Source organism: Pristiophorus japonicus, chromosome 7 (assembly GCF_044704955.1).
Source record: "Pristiophorus japonicus isolate sPriJap1 chromosome 7, sPriJap1.hap1, whole genome shotgun sequence".
Classification (NCBI taxonomy): Eukaryota; Metazoa; Chordata; class Chondrichthyes; family Pristiophoridae; genus Pristiophorus; species Pristiophorus japonicus.
In genome coordinates this window covers 201443531-201464219 of record NC_091983.1, presented here as the reverse complement: position 1 = coordinate 201464219, position 20689 = coordinate 201443531, and the positions used below count along the sequence as shown (strand labels likewise).

The 20689-nt window shown below is 46.2% G+C and overlaps 1 protein-coding gene across 1 annotated transcript in view; it reads left to right on the top strand.

Moving 5' to 3' along the window:
* The first annotated feature begins 1134 nt into the window (after positions 1-1134).
* LOC139266924 (leucine-rich repeat and fibronectin type-III domain-containing protein 2) overlaps positions 1135-20689 on the top strand; it is a 33581-nt gene continuing 14026 nt past the window's right edge. The window contains exon 1 of the mRNA XM_070884555.1: positions 1135-2507. Within this exon, the coding sequence (XP_070740656.1) occupies positions 1135-2507 (1373 nt within the window). The remainder of the gene's footprint in view (positions 2508-20689) is intronic.

The window sequence follows — 20689 nt, the reverse complement described above, 5'->3', positions numbered from 1 at the left end:
CCTGTGATTATTTCCTAATCTCATTGGCTGAGAAGATACCTGTTTACTCAGGTCCCAGATACATCGTTGCCCTCGCTGCACCATTATCAACTCGAACTTCCAGCAGCTTTGTGGGCCAACATTTTTTGAGCTGAAGGGTGCAGGGGTCAGTCTAACTAAGGGCAGATGCTGTTAAGAAAGCAAGAACACAAAACGAGTACACAATACTCAAGCAGGACATGAGTGACTTGGTGAAATGCTGTCCTCCATTCTAACTACCAGCAGAAAGCTTGTTCGGAATGAGCACAACCCAGTCTTGCGGTGTAAGCGATGGCCACCTCTTGGGGTGGAGGGGAGGGGGGCTGACAACAAATAAGTTACTTCTGCTATGCTCCATTGTGTTCTTCTGTGCCTCAATGTGGCCCATTGACCTCGTGTTGCTAGTCCTGTTTATTCTGAGGTTTTGGGGAAGAATGAATTGGGAAGCATCAGGATAGAGAGGGCCAGGAAAGGTCATTTCGGTGCATCTGGCCCAGGGTTCAAACACAGAATGCACAGTTCACTGGCTGAGTCTCTCAGTGGAAGGTGCGAGCAGCGTTGCCAACTCTCCAGGATTGCACTGGCGTCTCCAGGAATTAAAGATTCATCTCCAGGACATTGCTGCGATCAATTCGGGAGATAAATCATAGATAATACAAAAACATTGCATCGATTTATAATTTTCTTTGAAAATGTAATTTATTATTAATTATAAAAATATTGGAAATGGAGGAAGTGGCTGTTTGAGCGGGTGGGGCGGTTGTGGGTGGGAGAACATGCGATGAAACCTCCGGTAACGCGGGCAACCAGAGTTGGCAACCCGGGGTGTGAGGTGTCTTAATTTCAACACTGGGGGGAATGTAAGGGAAGAGGACAAGGATGGGAAGGGGCGTGTTTGAAGCTCAGGAGATACAGGCTACAAAACTGTTTTGATAAGCAATGGTCATAATTGTATTGATAAAATAGAGAAGACATAAAGGGGAGAGAGAATTGGAAGGCTGCAGGTAAGAGAAGGATGCTGTACTCATTGGTCATGCAGTGGTTGTTTTTTTGCTCCATTTCAGCAGAATACTCACACTGTCTGTATCTCTTTCAGGTACCTCTACATGATCTACAATGGAAAAACTGCTCTGTAGCCTGCTGGTGATTGGAATGGCCATGACAGTCTATGCTTGTCCCAAATACTGCGTGTGTCAAAACCTGTCTGAGTCACTGGGAACTCTTTGCCCCTCCAAGGGCCTTCTGTTTGTCCCACCAAACATTGATCGGCGGACAGTTGAGCTACGGTTAGGGGGCAATTTCATTATCACCGTAAACAGGCACGACTTTGCCAACATGAGTGGCCTTGTTGATCTGACGTTGTCCAGGAACACCATTGACTACATCCAGCCCTATTCATTCATAGATCTCGAAAGCCTTCGCTCGTTGCACCTGGACGCCAACCGGTTGACCGAAATCGGCAGCAACGCCTTCCGAGGCCTGTTAAACCTGCAGCATTTGATCCTGAACAACAACCAGCTGAGGAGAGTGGCCGACGGGGCGCTCGACGATTTCCTGGTGACGCTGGAAGATTTGGACTTCTCCTACAACAACCTGGTGAGCCTGCCGTGGGAAGCGCTGAGCAAAATGGGCAACCTGCACACGCTGAGCCTGGACCACAACCTCATCGACTACATCCCGGAGGGCACCTTCACCGACCTGCAGAAGCTGGCCAGGCTGGACCTGGTCTCCAACCGGCTGCACAAGCTGTCGCCCGACCCCATCTTCGCGCGCTCCGAGCTGCTGCTCATGTCCACCACGCCCTACTTCCCGCCGCTGACGCTCAGCATCGGGGGCAACCCGCTGCACTGCAACTGCGAGCTGCTGTGGCTGCGTCGGCTGAGCCGCCAGGACGACATGGAGACATGCGCCTCGCCGCCGCACCTCAAGGGCCGGTACTTCTGGTACATCTCGGAGGAAGAGTTTGTGTGCGAGCAGCCGCTCATCACCCAGCACAGCCTCAAGGTGCTGGTGCTCGAGGGCCAGATGGCCACTTTGCGTTGCAAGGCCATCGGCGACCCGCGGCCCGTCATCCACTGGGTGGCCCCCGACGACCGGATCCTCGCCAACTCCTCCCGCACCGTCATCTACGGCAACGGCACGCTGGACATCCTCATCACCACGTCGCAGGACTACGGCACCTTCACGTGCATCGCGGCCAACGCGGCGGGCGAGGCCACCGCCTCGGTCGAGCTGTCCATCGTCCAGCTGCCTCACCTCAGCAACGGCACGGGCCGGGCCGCGCCGCCCGACTCCCGTCTCTCCGACATCACCGGCTCCACAAAGTCGCACCGCGGCGAGGCCAAGGCCAAGGCCGAGAAGGTGGTCACGGTGTCGCAGGTGACGGCGAGCACGGCCTTGGTCAAGTGGTCCGTGGGCCAGTCGGCACCAAAGGTTAAAATGTACCAGCTCCAGTACAACAGCTCGTCCGACCAAGTGTTAGTTTACAGGTACATAAATAAGCGGGAAACACGCGTCACACTCACAGCAACACTACAGCACAAATACACGCGGATGATGGAAACTGAAATAAAAAAATAACTCCGAAAATGCTGGAAACACTCAGCGGGTCAGGCAGCATCTGTGGAGAGAGGAACAGAGTTAGTGTCTCAGGTCGATGACGCTTCGTCAGAACTGCTGTGACCGGAAACGTTAATCCTGTTTCTCTCTCTCCACAGCTGCTGCCTGACTTGCTGAGTGTTTCCAGCATTTTCTGTTTTTATTATACTTGCAGTAAATGCGTGAGGAGATCATAGAGGGAAGCTGGATAAGTACACGATGGAGAAACAGGATGTTTCCCCTTCGTGGGGGAATATGGAACAAGGGGGGAATAGTTTCAGAATAAGGGGCCGCCCATTTAGAACTGAGATGAGGAGGAATTTCTTCTCTCAGAAGGTTGTAAATGTGTGGAATTCTCCGCCCCAGAGAGCTGTGGAGGCTGGGTCATTGAATATACTTAAGGTGGAGATAGACAGATTTTTGAGCGATAAGGGAGTAAAGGGTTATGGGGAGCGGGCAGGGAAGTGGAGCTGAGTCCATGATCAGATCAGCCATGATCTTATTAAATGGCGGAGCAGGCTTGAGGGACCAAATGGCCTACTCCTGCTCCTATTTCTTATGTTATGTTAAAGAAATAGGAGGTTATGCTGATAGGGTTAGATGCAGTGTGGTGGGAGGAGGCTCGTGTGGAGCATAAACACCAGCACAGGTCAGTTTCTGTGCTGTAATTTTGACATAATTCTCTGTAAATATTTTTCATGTTCTGTTCAATAATTGCAACTGATGCATAGTCAACTGGGGATAAACTCACCGATCCCACACTCCCAGCTGGGATCCGTGCTTCAAACATTTGCCACTGGGAGCATGGGATGCGTGAATTTACCTTAACATGCCTTGATTTTCCTTGGGGCCACCTAATTTTCTCACACATTGAAGCACCAAATGAAGACGATTCCTTTTGGCCCATCGATCCTGTTCTTTCCACAGGCTGCAGGCATTCTAATCTATCCTGGATTCTAACTCATCCGGTTATTTTCTTGACTGAATGTTGCACATCGGGGTAGTCAGCTATTGATTCATGAGCCGCTCATCTGTCCCTGAGACGTATCTCTGCCCCCCCGAATCTGGATCCCCTCTCGAATTGGCTGGACCAGCTTTGGTGTAACCTGTTGTGGGTTGTCACGAATTGAGCAGCCACAGTTTGCAAACGCAGTGCCAAGGATCAGAAAGAATGGGATGACGGGACGGGAATCTGGCAGGGAGCAGTGAGGACCGTGACCCAGTGGTAAAAAAGTAGTGAGTCATCTGTCTGCATATCCTCATTTCCTTCTCGTGCCCGTGCAGTCTTTTAACAACAGTAGCAATGGCCATTTATATGTAGTCGACATGAATTTCAGCAACGCTTTTGACAAGGTCTCACATGGCAGCCTGGTCAGAAACGTTAAAGCCCATTGGATCCAAGAGCTGTGGAGGCATAGTCATCGAGTATTTTCAAGGCTGAAATAGACAGATTCTTGAACTATAGGGCAGTCAAAGGTTACGGGGAACAGGCGGGAAAGTGGAGTTGAGGCCAAGATCAGATCAGCCATGATCTCATTGAATGGCAGAGCAGGCTCGAGGGGCCGTATGGCCTACTCCTGCTCCTGTTATGTTCTTATGGGGTAGTGGCAAGTTGGATGCAAATTGGCTCAGTGGCAGGAAGCAAAGGGTAATGGTCGAAGGGTGTTTTTGGGACGGGAAGGCTGTTTCCAGTGGGGTTCCACAGGGCTTTGGTTCCTTGCTTTTTGAGGTATACATCGATGATTTAGACTTCAATGTAGGGGGCATGATTAAGAAGCTTGAAGATTATATAAAAGCTGGCCGTATGGTTGATAGTGAGGAAGAAAGCAGGAAGATATCAATGGACTGGTCAGGTGAGCAGTAAAGTGGCAAATGGAATTCAATCCAGAGAAGTGTGAAGTACTGCTTTTGGGGAGGGCTAACAAGGCAAGGGAATACACATTAAATGGTAGGACACTGAGAAGTGTAGAGGAACAGAGGGACCTTGGAGTGCATGTCCACAGATCCCTGAAGGTAGCAGGGTCCCAATTTTGCCCATCACTGGCGCCATTTTTCCGGCGCCGAGTGAATATTTTGGCGCGAAAGCTCAGTTGAAAGATTCCCCAATGTCGGGGCGCCGGCGTCTATTACCAGCACTAGAATATTTGCCGCCATACATTCTGGCGCTGGTGTACCTGTAAAAGGTTGTGCGCCATTTCTCTACCTAAGGCCAACTTTCCCCACGAACAAAATGTTTTAAACCGGCGCAGAGACCCTAGAAGCACCGTAGGAAAACCCTTACTTGCAGTTCGAGAATCCGCGCTGTCCCGCTCCTATCCCTGGCCGAAGGGACTCCCTGTCTCTCTTACAAATAAACTTTTACGGTAATTTAAAAACCAAATATTGACTGTATGCAGCTATAAAATTAAAAATAAATATAAACTTACCCATCCTGCGATGAAAGAAGAATGACGGCAGGAAAATAAAAAATCTTCACCTTTTTCCATCGATGTTCTCACTGCCCAAAATACTCCAAGTAGTGAAGGGAAACCTTTTGAAACCTCCAGAAATGAAGAATCAACATACCAATTGAAGTCGTCATCTTCTGACATCCAGTGCAACCTTCTCCCCATTCTCCTGGTCGTCGAATGCAGCAGCTGTTAGCCCCCGGCCGAAGGTCCTCCACCCACACGGCCCGCTGCTAGCCCCTGGCCGAAGGACTGCACACAAAAGACAGTGCAAGATACTCCAGGCTCAGAGGGAAGCAGCAGTGATCTCTAATAAAGGTGGAACATCACATTGAAAAAAAAACAATCCCACCACAAATCTTTTATGTTTTTATGGAGCATTGGAGTGCTTAGGTGAAAAATACATAATTTATATTAAATGTTACCACCACAAATCTTTTATGTTTCAAAGGAGTGTTGGAGTGCTCAGGTGGACATTACGTTATGTTTATGTTTATTAAATATTCCCACCACAAATCTTGTATGTTTTTAATGGAGTGCTTAGGTGGACACTGATACTAAGTTGTTCATGGATCCAGTCTGGGTGAGGGTCACTGATATATGCACCATGGTACTTCGTTGCATGTATCAGTGACCCAGAACAAGGCAGGATCCATGAACACCTCAGTACTGGAACCTGGCCCTGTATCATTTAAAGCAATAGGTTGCAAGGGGTGAGGCCATTTTACATTTTGAATCTGGTTATTCTGTAATATTTATTAGTGCAGCATGAAAAAATGAAGTGCAGGAGTCAGGTTAAAAGTCCCAAATTAAAATGTTTATTAAAAATGTGTACAGCACAGTTGTAATTAGCTTGACTTTACTTATGTTTAAACCTTCATAACTTTAAAAACGTTATTCAAAACGTGGCAAACTTTACAAAGAACAATCAACGAAAGCAATCAAAAAACAAACAAGACATTTATCCTCTTCCTTAGGGCTGTGCACCAATCCTGCCCCAGTAGATGCCACTACCCCTGCGCGTGCCTGTAATTGCAGACTTCTGCTTCCTTGCCACCCCCCCCCCCACCCCCCGTACCCCCAGGTGTAATCTGTTTCTTTTCCGGTGCGGTGTTTCTTGATGCTGGGCTACAACAGGGACAGAGCCAAAATGTGTCATTGTGGAATGCCCGGGTTCCTCTTCATCGTCAACCTCCGCCTCAGGATCAACCCTGGAATTTGGTGCAGAGTGGAAAGCGCTCCTCGCATTAAAGACAACCTGAGTGAGCCCCATATTGCCGATACTACCTCGTTCAACCATCCTGAAAGTCTTTCAACCTGTAATGACAGTCCCCCCAACTCTGTCCTCACTCCACCAAAGGCTTCCAGGAACAATCGAGATTGCTCAATGTTCTCCCCGCTCATCCCCACAAGATGTTCTATGTTCTCCGAATCCAGTGTTTCTGCATCAGGTCTGGAGTTCGCCCTCCTATGATGCCTCGCAGGTGTGACTTTCTGTGACACCACTTGTCTCACCCGTAGCCTCAGATGTCACACTTGGAAAAGTCCTCTCGCTTGATTCACTCATGAACATAAGAACATAAGAATTAGGAACAGGAGTAGGCCATCAAGCCCCTCGAGCCTGCTCCGCCATTCAATAAGATCATGGCTGATCTGGTCGTGGACTCAGCTCCACTTACCCGCCCTCTCCCCGTAACCCTTAATTCCCTTATTGCTTAAAAATCTATCTATTTTTGACTTGAAAACATTCAATGAGCTAGCCTCAACTGCTTCCTTGGGCAGAGAATTCCACAGATTCACAACCCTCTGGGGGAAGAAATTCTTTCTCAACTCGGTTTTAAATTGGCTCCTCCGTATTTTGAGGCTGTGCCCCATAGTTCTAGTCTCCCCGACCAGTGGAAACAACCTCTCTGCCTCTATCTTGTCTATCCCTTTCATGATTTTAAATGTTTCTATAAGATCACCCCTCATCCTTCTGAACTCCAAGGAGTAAAGACCCAGTCTACTCAATCTATCATCATAAGTTAACCCCCTCATCTCCGGAATCAGCCTAGTGAATCGTCTCTGTACCCCCTCCAAAGCTAGTATATCCTTCCTTAAGTAAGGTGACCAAAACTGCACGCAGTACTCCAGGTGCGGCCTTACCAATACCTTATACAGTTGCAGCAACACCTCCCTGCTTTTGTCCTCCATCCCTTTCGCAATGAAGGCCAACATTCCATTTGCCTTCCTGATTACCTGCTGCACCTGCAAACTAACCTTTTGGGATTCATGCACAAGGACCCCCAGGTCCCTCTGCACCACAGCATGTTGTAATTTCTCCCCATTCAAATAATATTCCCTTTTACTGTTTTTTTTCCCAAGGTGGATGACCTCACACTTTCCAACATTGTATTCCATCTGCCAAACCTTAGCCCATTCGCTTAACCTATCCAAATCTCCTTGCAGCCTCTCTGAGTCCTCTACACAACCCGCTTTCCCACTAATCTTAGTGTCATCTGCAAATTTTGTTGCACTACACTCTGTCCCCTCTGAAAGGGCTTGGAATCCTCGAGGGGTTCAGCACCTCCAAATCCAGGGTAAACCATCTCATCATCTATGACTTCTTGCTGCCCATCATTGTCCTGAGTTGGAATATCTGGCGTGGCATTTTCTTGAACATGCACTCCTTCAACTTCAGGTACACCTTCAGTCTCCTCCTGATGCTCAACCTCTGCGAAACAAAAGATAGGTGCTTGGTTAGCAGCATTGAGGAAGGAGAAGCGTAGGAAGCACATGCCTGATGTAACATTTAGCAACCCAGACTGTGCAATTTGCAGGGCTTACTCTCCAATGGAAAACTGGACCAGCTTCTGCATTGATTGGTGGTCTTCTCCTGTGACATTTAATCATTGACGCTATCCTCTGCTCCAGGGCTGTTAGTTGCAGCCTACTTGGCAGACCTCCTCCAGTTTGTGACCGTTCTCGGTTGACCTGTGACACCATCTTCTGCAAAGATGCAAATGGCTCTTTTTAAGAGGGTCCTTCTGAACACACACACGCACACACACACACGGATCACATTTACAGATGTCATTGCAATGCATAAATATACATATATTTAAAAGCCCAAATAAATGTAAGTTTAACGTATTACTTACAGTTACAGCTTGTCCTCCCACTTCTTTTTCAGCTGCGCATCAGTTCTCGGGGTGATGGACATTCCATTAAACTGGACTGCGACCTGGTCCCGAACTTTTTCGAGTGCAGGCGGTTTAAGCTTATTTTTACTGAAGCTCCCCTTGTTCTCAAGAACTCCCCATCTACTCTTGATTAAGTCTACCAGGGGCTCAATTTCAACCTCGCAAAATCTCTTCACTCTTAGGTTTCCCCTTCTCCGTCCCTGTCCCTTTCGTCTTCTCTGCGCCCTTCCATTGCAGCCACCTTGTGATCGAAGCTATCTGCGAATCTGCGTGCGAATCTACCTCTGCCACTAATGGATTCTCAATGGTGATCCACAGTTCCCTCCCATGCTGTTTTTTTAATACTTTCTACTGCGCATGTGCAAATGGGTATTTTGCTTTTCTTTATGCGCAACGCGCATGCCCAGTGGGTTAAAAAAAAATTTTTTTTTTTTTTTTTGAGTGCAATGTGCGCGCGATTTGGTGGCCATTTTTTTTTCATCGCATGCGCTGTGCGGTTTCAGCACACATTGGAGGCTCCTCCCTGCAGATTTGGATGGGGTGGCACCAGACGGTGCGCATGTGGTGAGAAAACTGCATTTTTATTTTCAGCGCTGTGGGGCCAAAAAACAAATGGGCGTCCAGGTAAGTGAACGCCATTTTTCTTCTTTAGGGCCCCAGATCAGGTACATAAGGTGGTTAAGAAGGCATACAGGATGCTTTCCTTTATTAGCCAAGGCATAAAATATAAGAGCAGGGAGGTTATGCTTGAACTGCATAAAACATTAGTTAGGCTACAGCTAGAGTACTGTGTATAGTTCTGGTCACTACATTACAGGAAAGATGTGATTGCACTAGCGAGGGTACAGAGGAGATTTACGAGGATGTTGCCAGGACTGGAGAATTAAAGCAATGAGGAAAGATTGGATAGGCTAGGGTTGTTTTCATGGAACAGAGAAGGCTGAGGGAAACTTCATTGAGGTGTATAAAATTATGAGGGGCCTGGATAGAGTGGATTGAAGGACCTATTTCCCCTAGCAGAGAGGTCAATAACCAGGAGGTGATTGTAATTGGCAGAAGGGTTAGAAGGGAGCTGAGGAGAACTTTTTTCACCCAGAGGTGGCGGGGATCTGGAGCTCATTGCCTGAAAGGATAGCAGAGGCAGAAATCCTCACCACATGTAAAAAGTACTTGGATGTGCACTTGAAGTGCCGTAGCCTACAGGGCTCAAAGTAGGATTAGGTTGGATAGCTCTTTTTTGGCCGGCACAGATATAATGGGCCAAATGGCCACCTTCTGTGCCGTAAATTTCTATGATTCTATATATTGCCTTTAACATAGTAAGGCGCTTCTCAGGAATGTTTTCAGTCAAAAATTGACACTGAGCCACAAGGGACCAACAGCTTGGTCAAAGAGATAGGTTTTAAGAATCATCATAAAGCAGCATAAACTACAGAATGTGCAGCTACATGTATGATAGATTTGCTCTATTGTCTGCTCGCCTTGAGGTAAGGAATTGGAACTATTGTAGAAGACAAGACTGACCTAATCTAGTATGTCTTGTACTGACCTGACCAAAGACTCCATCGCTTGCTCACAACCCGCCTGGTCAGTGCTGAATTGCCAGCTTGTCGCAGGGTCCTCCTAGATTGGGGAGTAACAGAACAATAAGCTAGTTGGAAGTTGCACTTCTTACCGCTTGCATTGGAGCCACTGGGTTGCTCCCTGTACTTGGTGTTATCAGAATGGCCAAAGAAAAGCAAGGAAGTTATGATGAACCTGTATAAAACACTGATTTGGCCTCAAGTGGAGTATTGTGTCCAATTCTGGGCACCGCACTTTAGGAAGGATGTGAAGGCCTCAGAAAAGATTTACAAGAATAGTTCCGAGGATGAGTGACTTCAGTTACATGGATAGACAGGAGAAGCTGGGGCTGTTCTCCTTAGAACAGAGAAGGTTGAGACGAGATTTGCGAGAGGTGTTCAAAATCATGAGGGGCCTAAACAGAGTAGACAGAGAAAAACTGTTCCCATTGGTGGAATGGTCAAGAACCAGAAGACACAGATTTAAGCTGATTGCCAAAAGAACCAAAAGTGGCATGAGGAAAAGCTTTTTTACACAGCGAGTTGTTAGGATCTGAAAGGCACTGCCTGAAAGAGTGGAGAAGGCAGATTTAATTGTGGCTTTCAAAAGGGAAATGGATAAGTACTTGAAGGAGAAAAAAATTCAGGGCTACAGGGAAAGGGCAGGGGAGTGGGACTAGCTGAAGTGCTCTTACAGAGAGCCGGCACGGGCTCGACAGGCCAAATGGCCTCCTTCTATGCCCTAACTATTCTATGATTCTAACTGACATTTAGATTGACTCGTTAGTGTCATTAGCATATCCCATAGCACTTCACAGTCTATCAATGACTTTGGTTACTGTTTTTCAAGCAGTAATAGCAGGCAAGTTACGCACAGCAAGGTCCCAGAAACAGCAATGAGATATATGACCAGTTAATCTGTTTTTAGTGGTGTCAGTGGTGGGATAAACATTGGCCAGGGCACTGTGAGAACTCAATGTTCTTCTTTGAATATTACCATTGGATCTTTTGGGCCCAAGTTTCCACAAGATAAAAAACGGGCGCCCCTCCGAGCTGGTTGCCCGTTTTTCGCGCCTAAAACAGCGCCTAAAAAAAAAATCGCGGTTCTGGAGCGTTCTTCAGCTCCTTGTCTGCCTGGCGCGGTGCCCAGGGGGGCGGAGCCTGCACTCACGCCGATTTTGTAAGTGGGAGGGGGCGGGTACAATTTAAATTAGTTTTTTTCCTGCCGGCAACGCTGCGCATGCGCGTTAGAGCGTTCGTGCATGCTCAGTGTGAAAAAAACATTGGCACTCGGCCATTTTTGTAGTTCTTTGTAGCTGTTTAATTTTTGAACATTTTTTTAATAAAAGCACATTGCCATCAGCACATCAGCACTTGCAGCCTTCTCACTGTCTCCTTCCCCCCCCCGCCCCTGGCAGGAAGAACGGGCGCCTCCTACCCCCCCGCGGGAAGAACGGGCGCCTCCTCTCCCCTACCCCGCCGCGGGAAAGAACGGGCGCCTCCCTCCCCCCCCCCGCCGCGGGAAAGAACGGGCGCCTCCCTCCCCCCCCCGCGGGAAAGAAAGGGCGCCTCCTCTCCCCTTCCCCCCCCCCCCGCCCCCGCAGGAAGAACGGGCGCCTCAGGCTGACTGCAGAATTCTCCGTGCCTGAAGCACTTTCACACAGGTAGGAAGATGGTTTATTTAATCTTTTCTTTGCTTATAAATGTTTATTCAGGTTGGATTTATTTGTATAATATTTGTAGAAGTATAAATAAGGATTTATTGTAGAATTTAATGAGTTCCCTTCCACACCCCTTCCCCCCCCCCTCGTTCTGGACGCCTAATTTGTAACCTGCGCCTGAATTTTTAATGTGTAGAACAGGTTTTTTCAGTTCCACAAAAACCTTCACTTGCTCCATTCTACTTTAGTTTGGAGTATGTTTTCACTGTGGAAACTTTGAAATCAGGCGTCAGTGGCTGGACACGCCCCTTTTTGAAGAAAAAATTCTGTTCCAAAGTAGAACTGTTCTACCTGACTAGAACTGCAGAAAAAAAAATGTGGAGAATTGCGATTTCTAAGATAGTCCATTCTCCACCAGTTGCTCCTAAATATCAGGTGCAAATCATGCGGAAACTTGGGCCCAAGTCCACCTGAGTGATAGACAGAGTCTCAGATTAACCTCTTGTGAAAGCTGCCACTTCCGCCAATTCATAATAACGCTCAGGGGAATATTAACATCCGGGTGGTTACTAGTCAGAGGAATAATTTGTAAGTCATTTTAAACTAGGAGGGGACAGAGTCCAATATAGCAGCCAAAGAATTACAGAAGGACGTAGGTAATATTGTAAGTAAGCAAAACTAATGGCAAGTGGAATTCAATGCACTGAAAATCTTTGAATTGAATGATATTAAACTAGATAGGGGAGAGGCTGAAAGAGGCTTGGGAGTATCAGCAAACTCAACAGTCACCATCTTCAGGCATTGCAGAGTGGCACTCAACAAAGCAAACTGAACGCTGAGATGTATATTGCCAAATAGTGGAGTACAAGTCTGAGACCAGCATCCTGAAGTTGTAAACATAGAAACATAGAAAATAGGTGCAGGAGTAGGCCATCTGGCCCTTCGAGCCTGCACCACCATTCAATAAGATCATGGCTGATCATTCCTTCAGAACCCTGTTCCTGCTTTTTCTCCATACCCCTTGGTCCCTTTAGCCGTAAGGGCCATATCTAACTCCCTCTTGAATATATCCAATGAACCGGCATCAACAATTCTCTGCGGTACAGAATTCCACAGGTTAACAACTCTCTGAGTGAAGAAGTTTCTCCTCATCTCAGTCCTAAATGGCTTACCCCTTATCCTAAGACTATGTCCCCTGGTTCTGGACTTCCCCAACATCGGGAACATTCTTCCTGCATCTAACCTGTATAATGTTCTGGTTTGACCACACCTGTGAATTCTGCATTTATATCTGGTCATCAAGGAGCGAGGAAACCAGTGGAGTCCAGGAAGCAGTGCAGATACTGATTCCGAGTGTCAGGGGACTGAGTTATGAGAAAAGGTTGGAAAAACCGGGAGTTTTCAAACTTGAAAGGAGATGGAGCAGAAGGGACCTTATGGGGGTATATAAAGACACTGGGGGTAATTTTGACTTTGGGCGATAGTGCAAAATAGCCGATATCGCATCAGCCACCCATTATGCATCTCTCCCGAATTTATTTTCCATTGACGACCATAGATGTATATCGGACGGCTGATCCGACATCGCCCGTTTTACTTCCACGAAGTGAAATAGAAAAGGTTAATCCTGAGCACTATTTTGGTAAACCATGACTGCAGTACAAGGAGACATAGGTGCCACTGGTTAAATGCAATTTCAGGACTGATGTGAGGTGGCACCTCACCCAAAGAGTAATCTATACCTGCAATGTTACCTTGGTTCTCTAGTGGAGGCAAAAACCTTGGAGTCATTCGATAGACAGTTTACTTGCTGCTATAATGGGGAGCCTCAAGTTGCTATGGAAGGATGAGCTGGCTGGGGAAATAGGCCTCCCTCTGCTGTATTTATCCTGTTGAACTGTGTGTGAATTTAAAGCGCATTGATCAAGTTTGTAAAATTGATTGCCCTAGACTTTGTTTCCCTATTAATTACTGGGATTATTTCAATTTTTAAAAATCTAAAAATCTTCAAGCTTAAAAAAAAATTGGAATTTTCCAGTCACAAGTACTTGGATTTATATTGTGTCTTTAACATAGTTAAAACATCCCAAGGCGCTTCACAGGAGTGTAATTAAACAAAATTGACATCGAGCCACATAAGGAGATATTAGGACAGAGAGGCCGGTTTTTTAGGAGCTTCTTAAAGGAGAAGGGAGAGGTAGAGAGGTTTCGGGAGGGAATTCCAGAGCTTAGGGCCTAGGCAGCTGAAGGCACGGCCGCAATGGTGGAGCGAATAAAATCGGGGATACACAAGAGACCAGAATTGGAGGAGAGCAGAGATCTCAGTGGATTGTAGGGCTGGAGGAGGTTACGGAGACAGGGTGGGGGTGAGGCCAGGGAGGGATTTGAAAACAAGGATGAGAATTTTAAAATCAAGTAATTGTACAATTTATACTGAACAAAGTAAGTGTGCAATAGTTTACTGTGGGAACATCAGAAAGCATGAGTGTCAGTACGTTTCAGGAGCTATCACCTTGATGGTATGCTGTTGGCTACAGATGTCACCATCTGCTTGACAGGTCATTGAGGGCACTGCATAAACATAAGTGACCTGGCCTCTGACGTGCTGAGGCAGTAGCTCATTGTCAGCTGCAATTCACGTTCCTGACTCTTCCACTGTAAGAGGTCAGCCACCTCTCTTCTACATAAATCCTTGACCCCTGTCCTCGCTTCTCCGAAAGGTAGTGAAACAAAACTTCAGAATATACAACCACTTCCACTATTAAACCTTGGGCTGTTGTCCTCACAGAAAACATTCCTCCTATCCATTCAGTCTCTTAATATGTTCGATCATCTCGCTTTATATATATATATTATATATAAAAAATTCAGAATATAACTATGGTTGACGAAGATCATTTGGCCCATCTTAGCTCCTCCATCTGAAGAGATCCTAACCCCTCCACTACCCCTCCTCCCAGGTTGTACCATCATTCTTAAAGGATTCCAGGCATTTTGCCTTCACTACCCTAATTGGAAGTTTTTTTTCTGAATTCACGCTGGTAGCGTGGAACCTTCCTTGCTGCTGTCAAGGAGGTTATGCTTGAACTGTATAAAACACTGGTTAGGCCGCAGCTGGAGTACTGTGTACAGTTCTGGTCACCACATTACAGGAAAGATGTGATTGCACTGGAAAGGGTTCAGAGGAGATTTATAAGAATGTTGCCTGGACTGGAGAATGTTGGCCATGAGGAAGGATTGGAGATGCTGGGTCTGGAACAGAGGAGGCTGAGGGGAGACTAGATTGAGGTGTATAAAATTATGAGGGGCCTGGATAGAGTGGATATGAAGGACCCATTTCCCTTGGTAGAGGGGTCAACAACCAGGGGGCATAGATTTAAAGTAATTGGGGGGAGGTTCAGAGGAGATATGAGGAGAAATTTCTTCACCCAGAGGGTGGTGGGGGTCTGGAACTCACTGCCTGAAAGAGTGGTAGAGGCAGAAACCCTCACCACATTTAAAAAATACTTGGATGTGCACTTAAAGTGCCATAACCTACAGGGCTACAGACCAAGAGCTGGAAAATGGGATTAGGCTGGATAGCTCTTGGTCGGCCGGCGTGGACACGAATGGGCCGAAAAGTCCTCCTTCTGTTCAGTAAATTTCTATCATTCTATAATTTTTCTACGGCCCCACAAACCTCCTATTTCTCTATGATTCCTTCTTGAAGGAGTTAACCAATTCACTGTCAACTACTTCAGTGACAAGTCTGTTTCACACATCTGCTACTCTGAGCAAATGTACCCAACAGTTTGAATCCAATGATCCCCGTCCAGATACAGAAGCGGATTTTATGAGGAGGAACTATTGGCGTGGGGGGAACATGCTCACCGAGAATGAGAGATTAGTTCATGGAGACCAACATTCCCCATTCAACACCCCCCAATTTTCAGTCATTAAAATGGATGCCCCCTCCCGCACTGTGTGGTGTTTTGGCCCCAGTGTTGTGAGTGGACTGCCTTGAGGGGATCTCGCACTGCTGTAGTCCAGAGTCGGAATGTGTTCAATTCCAGAGTTGTATTGTGATGCTGAAGTGACAGTATAACTGCACCTTTGGCGTGCTCACATAGCTTAAACAAAAACCGTTAGGGAAAACGTTTTATCGAAACTATCTGTTAACCGGTTACAAAAAGTCCTCGATATTTCCTGATACTTTGGCTCCCTTTCTCACTGGACACAATCCCAGTAATGTCACTGGCAGCGAGAGGACTGTCCCGGGTCGATCAGCTCATTTTAACGGGTGGTCGCAATTTTTGCATCAGGCTGATGAACCGATCCTAAGCCACAGAGGCTCGTGTACAAAAACAATTCTGGATCCTAAAATATCGTACAATAGAATTCAGTGAGAGTTCACACTGTACACAAAAATATGAAACTAAAATAGAATTCTAATTGTAGCACCTACCATGCTACTGATCTACCTGGTTTCAGCAGAAGGTCGCAGGCTAACCTTTCCAATTGGTGGAGGAGAGGGCAAAGGAGTTTGCTGCCGGTTGCAATGTCTTAACCATGCTGCATCTATACAAAGCCCTGGTTAGACCACACCTGGAGTACTGTGTTCAGTTCTGGGCACCACACCTTAGGGAGGATATATTGGCCTTGGAGGGAGTGCAGCGTTGGTTTATCAGAATTATACCCGGACTTCAAGGGTTAAATTACAAGGCAAGATTACACACACTAGGGTTGTATCCCTTGGAATTTAGAAGATTAAGGGGTGATTGGATCGAAGTTTTTAAGTTATTAGTCGGAACTGATAAGGTAGATAGAGATCAACTATTTCTGCTGGTTGAGAAATCTTAGACTCGGAGGGCAAAGTCTAATAATTAGAGACGGGTCTTTGTAGAGTAAAGTTATGAAAAACTTCAACACGAAAAGGATGGAAGAAGTTTCAGACTCTCTTCTGCAAACAGCAGTTGATGCTGGGTCAATTGTTAATTTTATATCTGAGATTGATAGATTTATGTTAACCCAAGGTATTAAGGAATATGGGGCAAAGGCGGGTATATAGAATTAGGTCACAAATCAGCCATGATCTCATTGAATCTTAAAACAAGCATTATTTTGAAGAAGAGCAGGAGAGTTCTCCCTGGTGTTATGGCCATTACTTGTCCCTCAACAAACTGAAACAGATCATCTGGGCATTATCACATTGTTGTTTATGGGATCTTGCTGTGCACAAATTGGCTGCTGCATTTCCTACATTACAACAGTAACTACACTTTCATTGGCTATGAAGTGCAATGCTACATTCTGAGATTGTGAAAGGCACTATGTAAATGTAAGTATTTCTGTTAAACACAGCAGGAAGATTTAATCTGGTCACCACTTCTAGCAGAACTTTAAACAGGAAACGTTCCCGCTATTTGTTTGAAGTCTCCAACATTTGGCGATGAAAACAAATCTCTGCTCTTTCTCCCTCCCCATCAGACCTCAGCAGTTGTCTCTGGCCATTCCTCCCACGGTGATAGAATAGCTCTTGTTTTGAGAAAACTCCTAATTTACTGAAGAAGCAAGGGAGCTTCATCATAGAATGGCAAGTTCAAGAATGCCACCATACGCTCACACAGGAGTGGAATGGGAATGGAGGGAGATATATGCTGGGAGTGAAAGGAGAGAAGGGAGGGAGCTTTTACAGTGCGTACAAGACTCCCCTCTGACCCAATATATAATGAAGCCCAACAAGCGAGGAACACTGCTAGACCTAGTAATGGGAAATGAACCAAAAGAAGATGGTTATGGGGAGCGGGCGGGGAAGTGGAGCTGAGCCCATGGTCAGATCAGCCATGATCTTATTGAATGGCGGAGCAGGCTCTAAGGGCCGTATAGCCTACTCCCGATCCTATCTCTTATGTACTTATGTTCTTAAGATAAGAGAAGTAAGCGTGGGAGAATATCTAGGGAGTAGTGATCACAATACAATAAAGTGTAAGGCAATGATTACGAGAGACATAGATATTACAAAAAACAAAGTAATGGATTGGAAAATCGACAATGGTATGGAAATGAGGATTGAGCTAAGGGAGGTAAATTTGAGAAAAATATCGACAGACAAAGCAGTAAAACAGTGGACAATATTTAAAGGAGAAATCAATAGAGTTCAGAAGGAAATTATTCCACTAAAAAAATAAGAACATACGAGCCAATAATGAGATGTCAAGGATCAATAAAACATTGAATCTAAAGAAAAAGGCATATGCAAAGTACATAAAAAATGAAGGAAAGGATGACAAAGGGGAATGATGATCTTAGAGACGAGGTTAAAAAGATAATTAGGAAAACAAGGAGGAAATATGAAATGAAAGTATCAAAGAATAGAAAAAGAAATAGTAAAATATTCCATAGGAACTTAAGTAACAAAAGGAGAACTAATATAGGTATCGGATCACCAAGGGAGGAGCAAGATAAACTCACAGGAGATGACACTGGGCAGAGATATTGAATCAATATTTTGCCTTATTATGTACTGAAGAGGCTACCAAAGAGGAAGTGACAGCAGTAGAAGTCAAGGGGAATATTATAACAGTTAAGTTAGAAAGAAAGGAGATACTTGACAAACTTAAGGAAGACAAAACTTCAGGTCCAAATGGATTGCACCTGCAGATTCTCAGAGAAACTAGGGAAGAGGCAGCAGACACATAACAATTCAATAGGAATAGTAGCAGAGGACCGGAGAACAGCAAATGTAATTCCGATCTTCAAAAAGGGTGATAGAACTATCCCAGGGAACGACAGCCCAGTTCGCTTAGCATCAGTAATAGGAAAGTCAGCAGAATCTTTGCTAAAAGATCAGATAACTAAACATCTGCAGATGGAGGTTACAATAAAACATAGACAGCATGGATTTCTAAAAGGATGGTTATGTTTCACCAATCTTTGAAGAAGTAACAGAACGAGTAGACAAGGGCAATGCACTGGGACTTTCAAAAGGTCTTCGATAAGGTGCTATCTAAGAGATTTGTGACAGTGGTGTTCCCCAGGGGTCAGTTCAAGGAGCACTGCTTTTCAATATATATTAATGACTTGGGTGTGGGTGTACAGGGCATAATTTCAAAATCTGCAGATGACACAAAACTTGGAAGTACCTATATAGTGAACAGTGAGGAGGATAGTGATAGATTTCAAGAGGACATAGACAGGCTGGTAAAATGGGTGGACACGTGGCACAAAAGTGTGAAGCGATACATTTTGGTAAAAAGAATGAGGAGAGGAAATATAAACTAAAGGGTACAATCTGAAAGAGGGTGCATGATCAGAGAAACCGAGGGGTACATGCGCAAAAATTATTGAAGGTGGCAGGGCAGCTTAAGAAAGCATATGGGACCTTGGGCCTCATGAACAGAGATAGTTCATAAGCGTGGAAACTATGATGAACCTTTATAAAACATTGGTTCGGCCTCAACTGGAGTATTGTGTTCAATTCTGGGCACCGCACTTTAGGAAGGATGTGAAGGCCTTAGAGAGGGTGCAGAAAAGATTTACAAGAATGATTCGAGGGATAAGGGACTTCAGTTACATGGATAGACTGGAGAAGCTGGGGTTGTTCTACTTAGAGCAGAGAAAATTGAGAGAAGATTTCTAGAGGTGTGCAAAATCATGAAGGGTCTGGACAGAAAGATAGAGAGAACCTGTTCCCATTGGTAGAAGGGTCAAGAGCCAGAGGACAGAGATTTAAGGTGAATGGCAAAAGAACCAAAGGCAGCATATTTAAAACCGAGTTGAGAAGGAATTTCTTCTCCCAGAGGGTTGTGAATGTGTGGAATTCTCTGCCCAAGGAAGCAGTTGAGGCTAGCTCTTTGAATGCATTCAAATCACAGATAGATAGATTTTTAACCAATAAGGAAATTAAGGGTTATGGGGAGCGGGCGGGTAAGTGGAGCGGAGTCCACGGCCAGATCAGCCATGATCTTTTTGAATGGCGGAGCAGGCTCGAGGGGCTAGATGGCCTACTCCTGTTCCTAATTCTTATGTTCTTATGTTCTTATGAACGAGTGGTGGAGGCAGATTCAATCATGGCTTTCAAAAGAAAGTTGGATAAGTACCTGAAAAAAAGAAATTTTCAGGATTACGGGGAAAGGGCGAGGGAGTGGAACTAGCTGAAACGCACTTGCAGAGAGCCGGCACAGGCTCGACGGGCTGAATGTCCTCCTTCTGTGCTGTAACCATTCTATAATTCTATGAATGGTTAGGGCATGTGGAGTCAGAGACAGGTAGCAGAGTGATTTGAAAGATGGCTGCAAAACAAAAAAGAATGCAGAGGTACGAAATTTTCAGAGGGTACTAAATTGGGGGGTGTAGTTAATAATATGGAGGACTGCAACAAAATACAGGAAGACAAACTGGCTCACAGAGTGGGCAGATAAATGGCAAATGAAATTCAGTATAGCAAAGTGTGATGTCGTTCATTTTGGTAGGAGGAATAAGGAAGCCACTTGGAAGGTAAGAAATAAAGGGGATAAAATACCCCAGTGCCCCGTTTTGGGATGGTAACCCAGTCAGGGAGGGACTTCCTGCGCCCGCTGCAGAAGTCCCGCTCTGGCCGCGAAATTGGGGTTGCTGCCCTTCACAGGAAGTGGAACGCAATGTCACGTGCTCCATTTCTTGTTGGGGTGGTAACCATGACGCTACGCAGGCGGGATCGGCAACGCTAGGCGGCATCTCTGCGTAACGCTGATGCGTTTCAACGCTGCTTGCCTTCCGTTAAAGGGGAGGGCCACTGCGCACTCTGCAGGGCCTCTGATGGCCTCCACTGGGCCACCAGGGCAGCGTGATGCCGGGGCAACAAATGGAGTGCCGGGCTGCACAATGGCGGCCCAGACCACGCCACGGAGCCTCAAGACGTGCTGACCAATGAGTCGGCCAAAAGGAAAAAATGGCTGTGTGCGGCGCAGCACACCTCCCCTTTGTATTCCGCCCCGCGAGCGGATGCCGCAGTTAACGACCCGTGAGGCTGGTGCTGGCACTGCTTGCAGCAGCCTCGCGGGTTGCTGAACAATTTCCACTGCGGGGCAGAAAGGGTTCGCCACACACAGTGACGATGTCATCGCCAGCTACACGCTGGCCCGGGTGCTACCAACGGGACACACGCTACCTCTGCTAACTCCTGCGCAATTACACGGGAGCTGCTAGTGCATCCGCCGCCCCCCCCACACCCCAGGCAAAAACAGAATTGCGCATCATTAGCG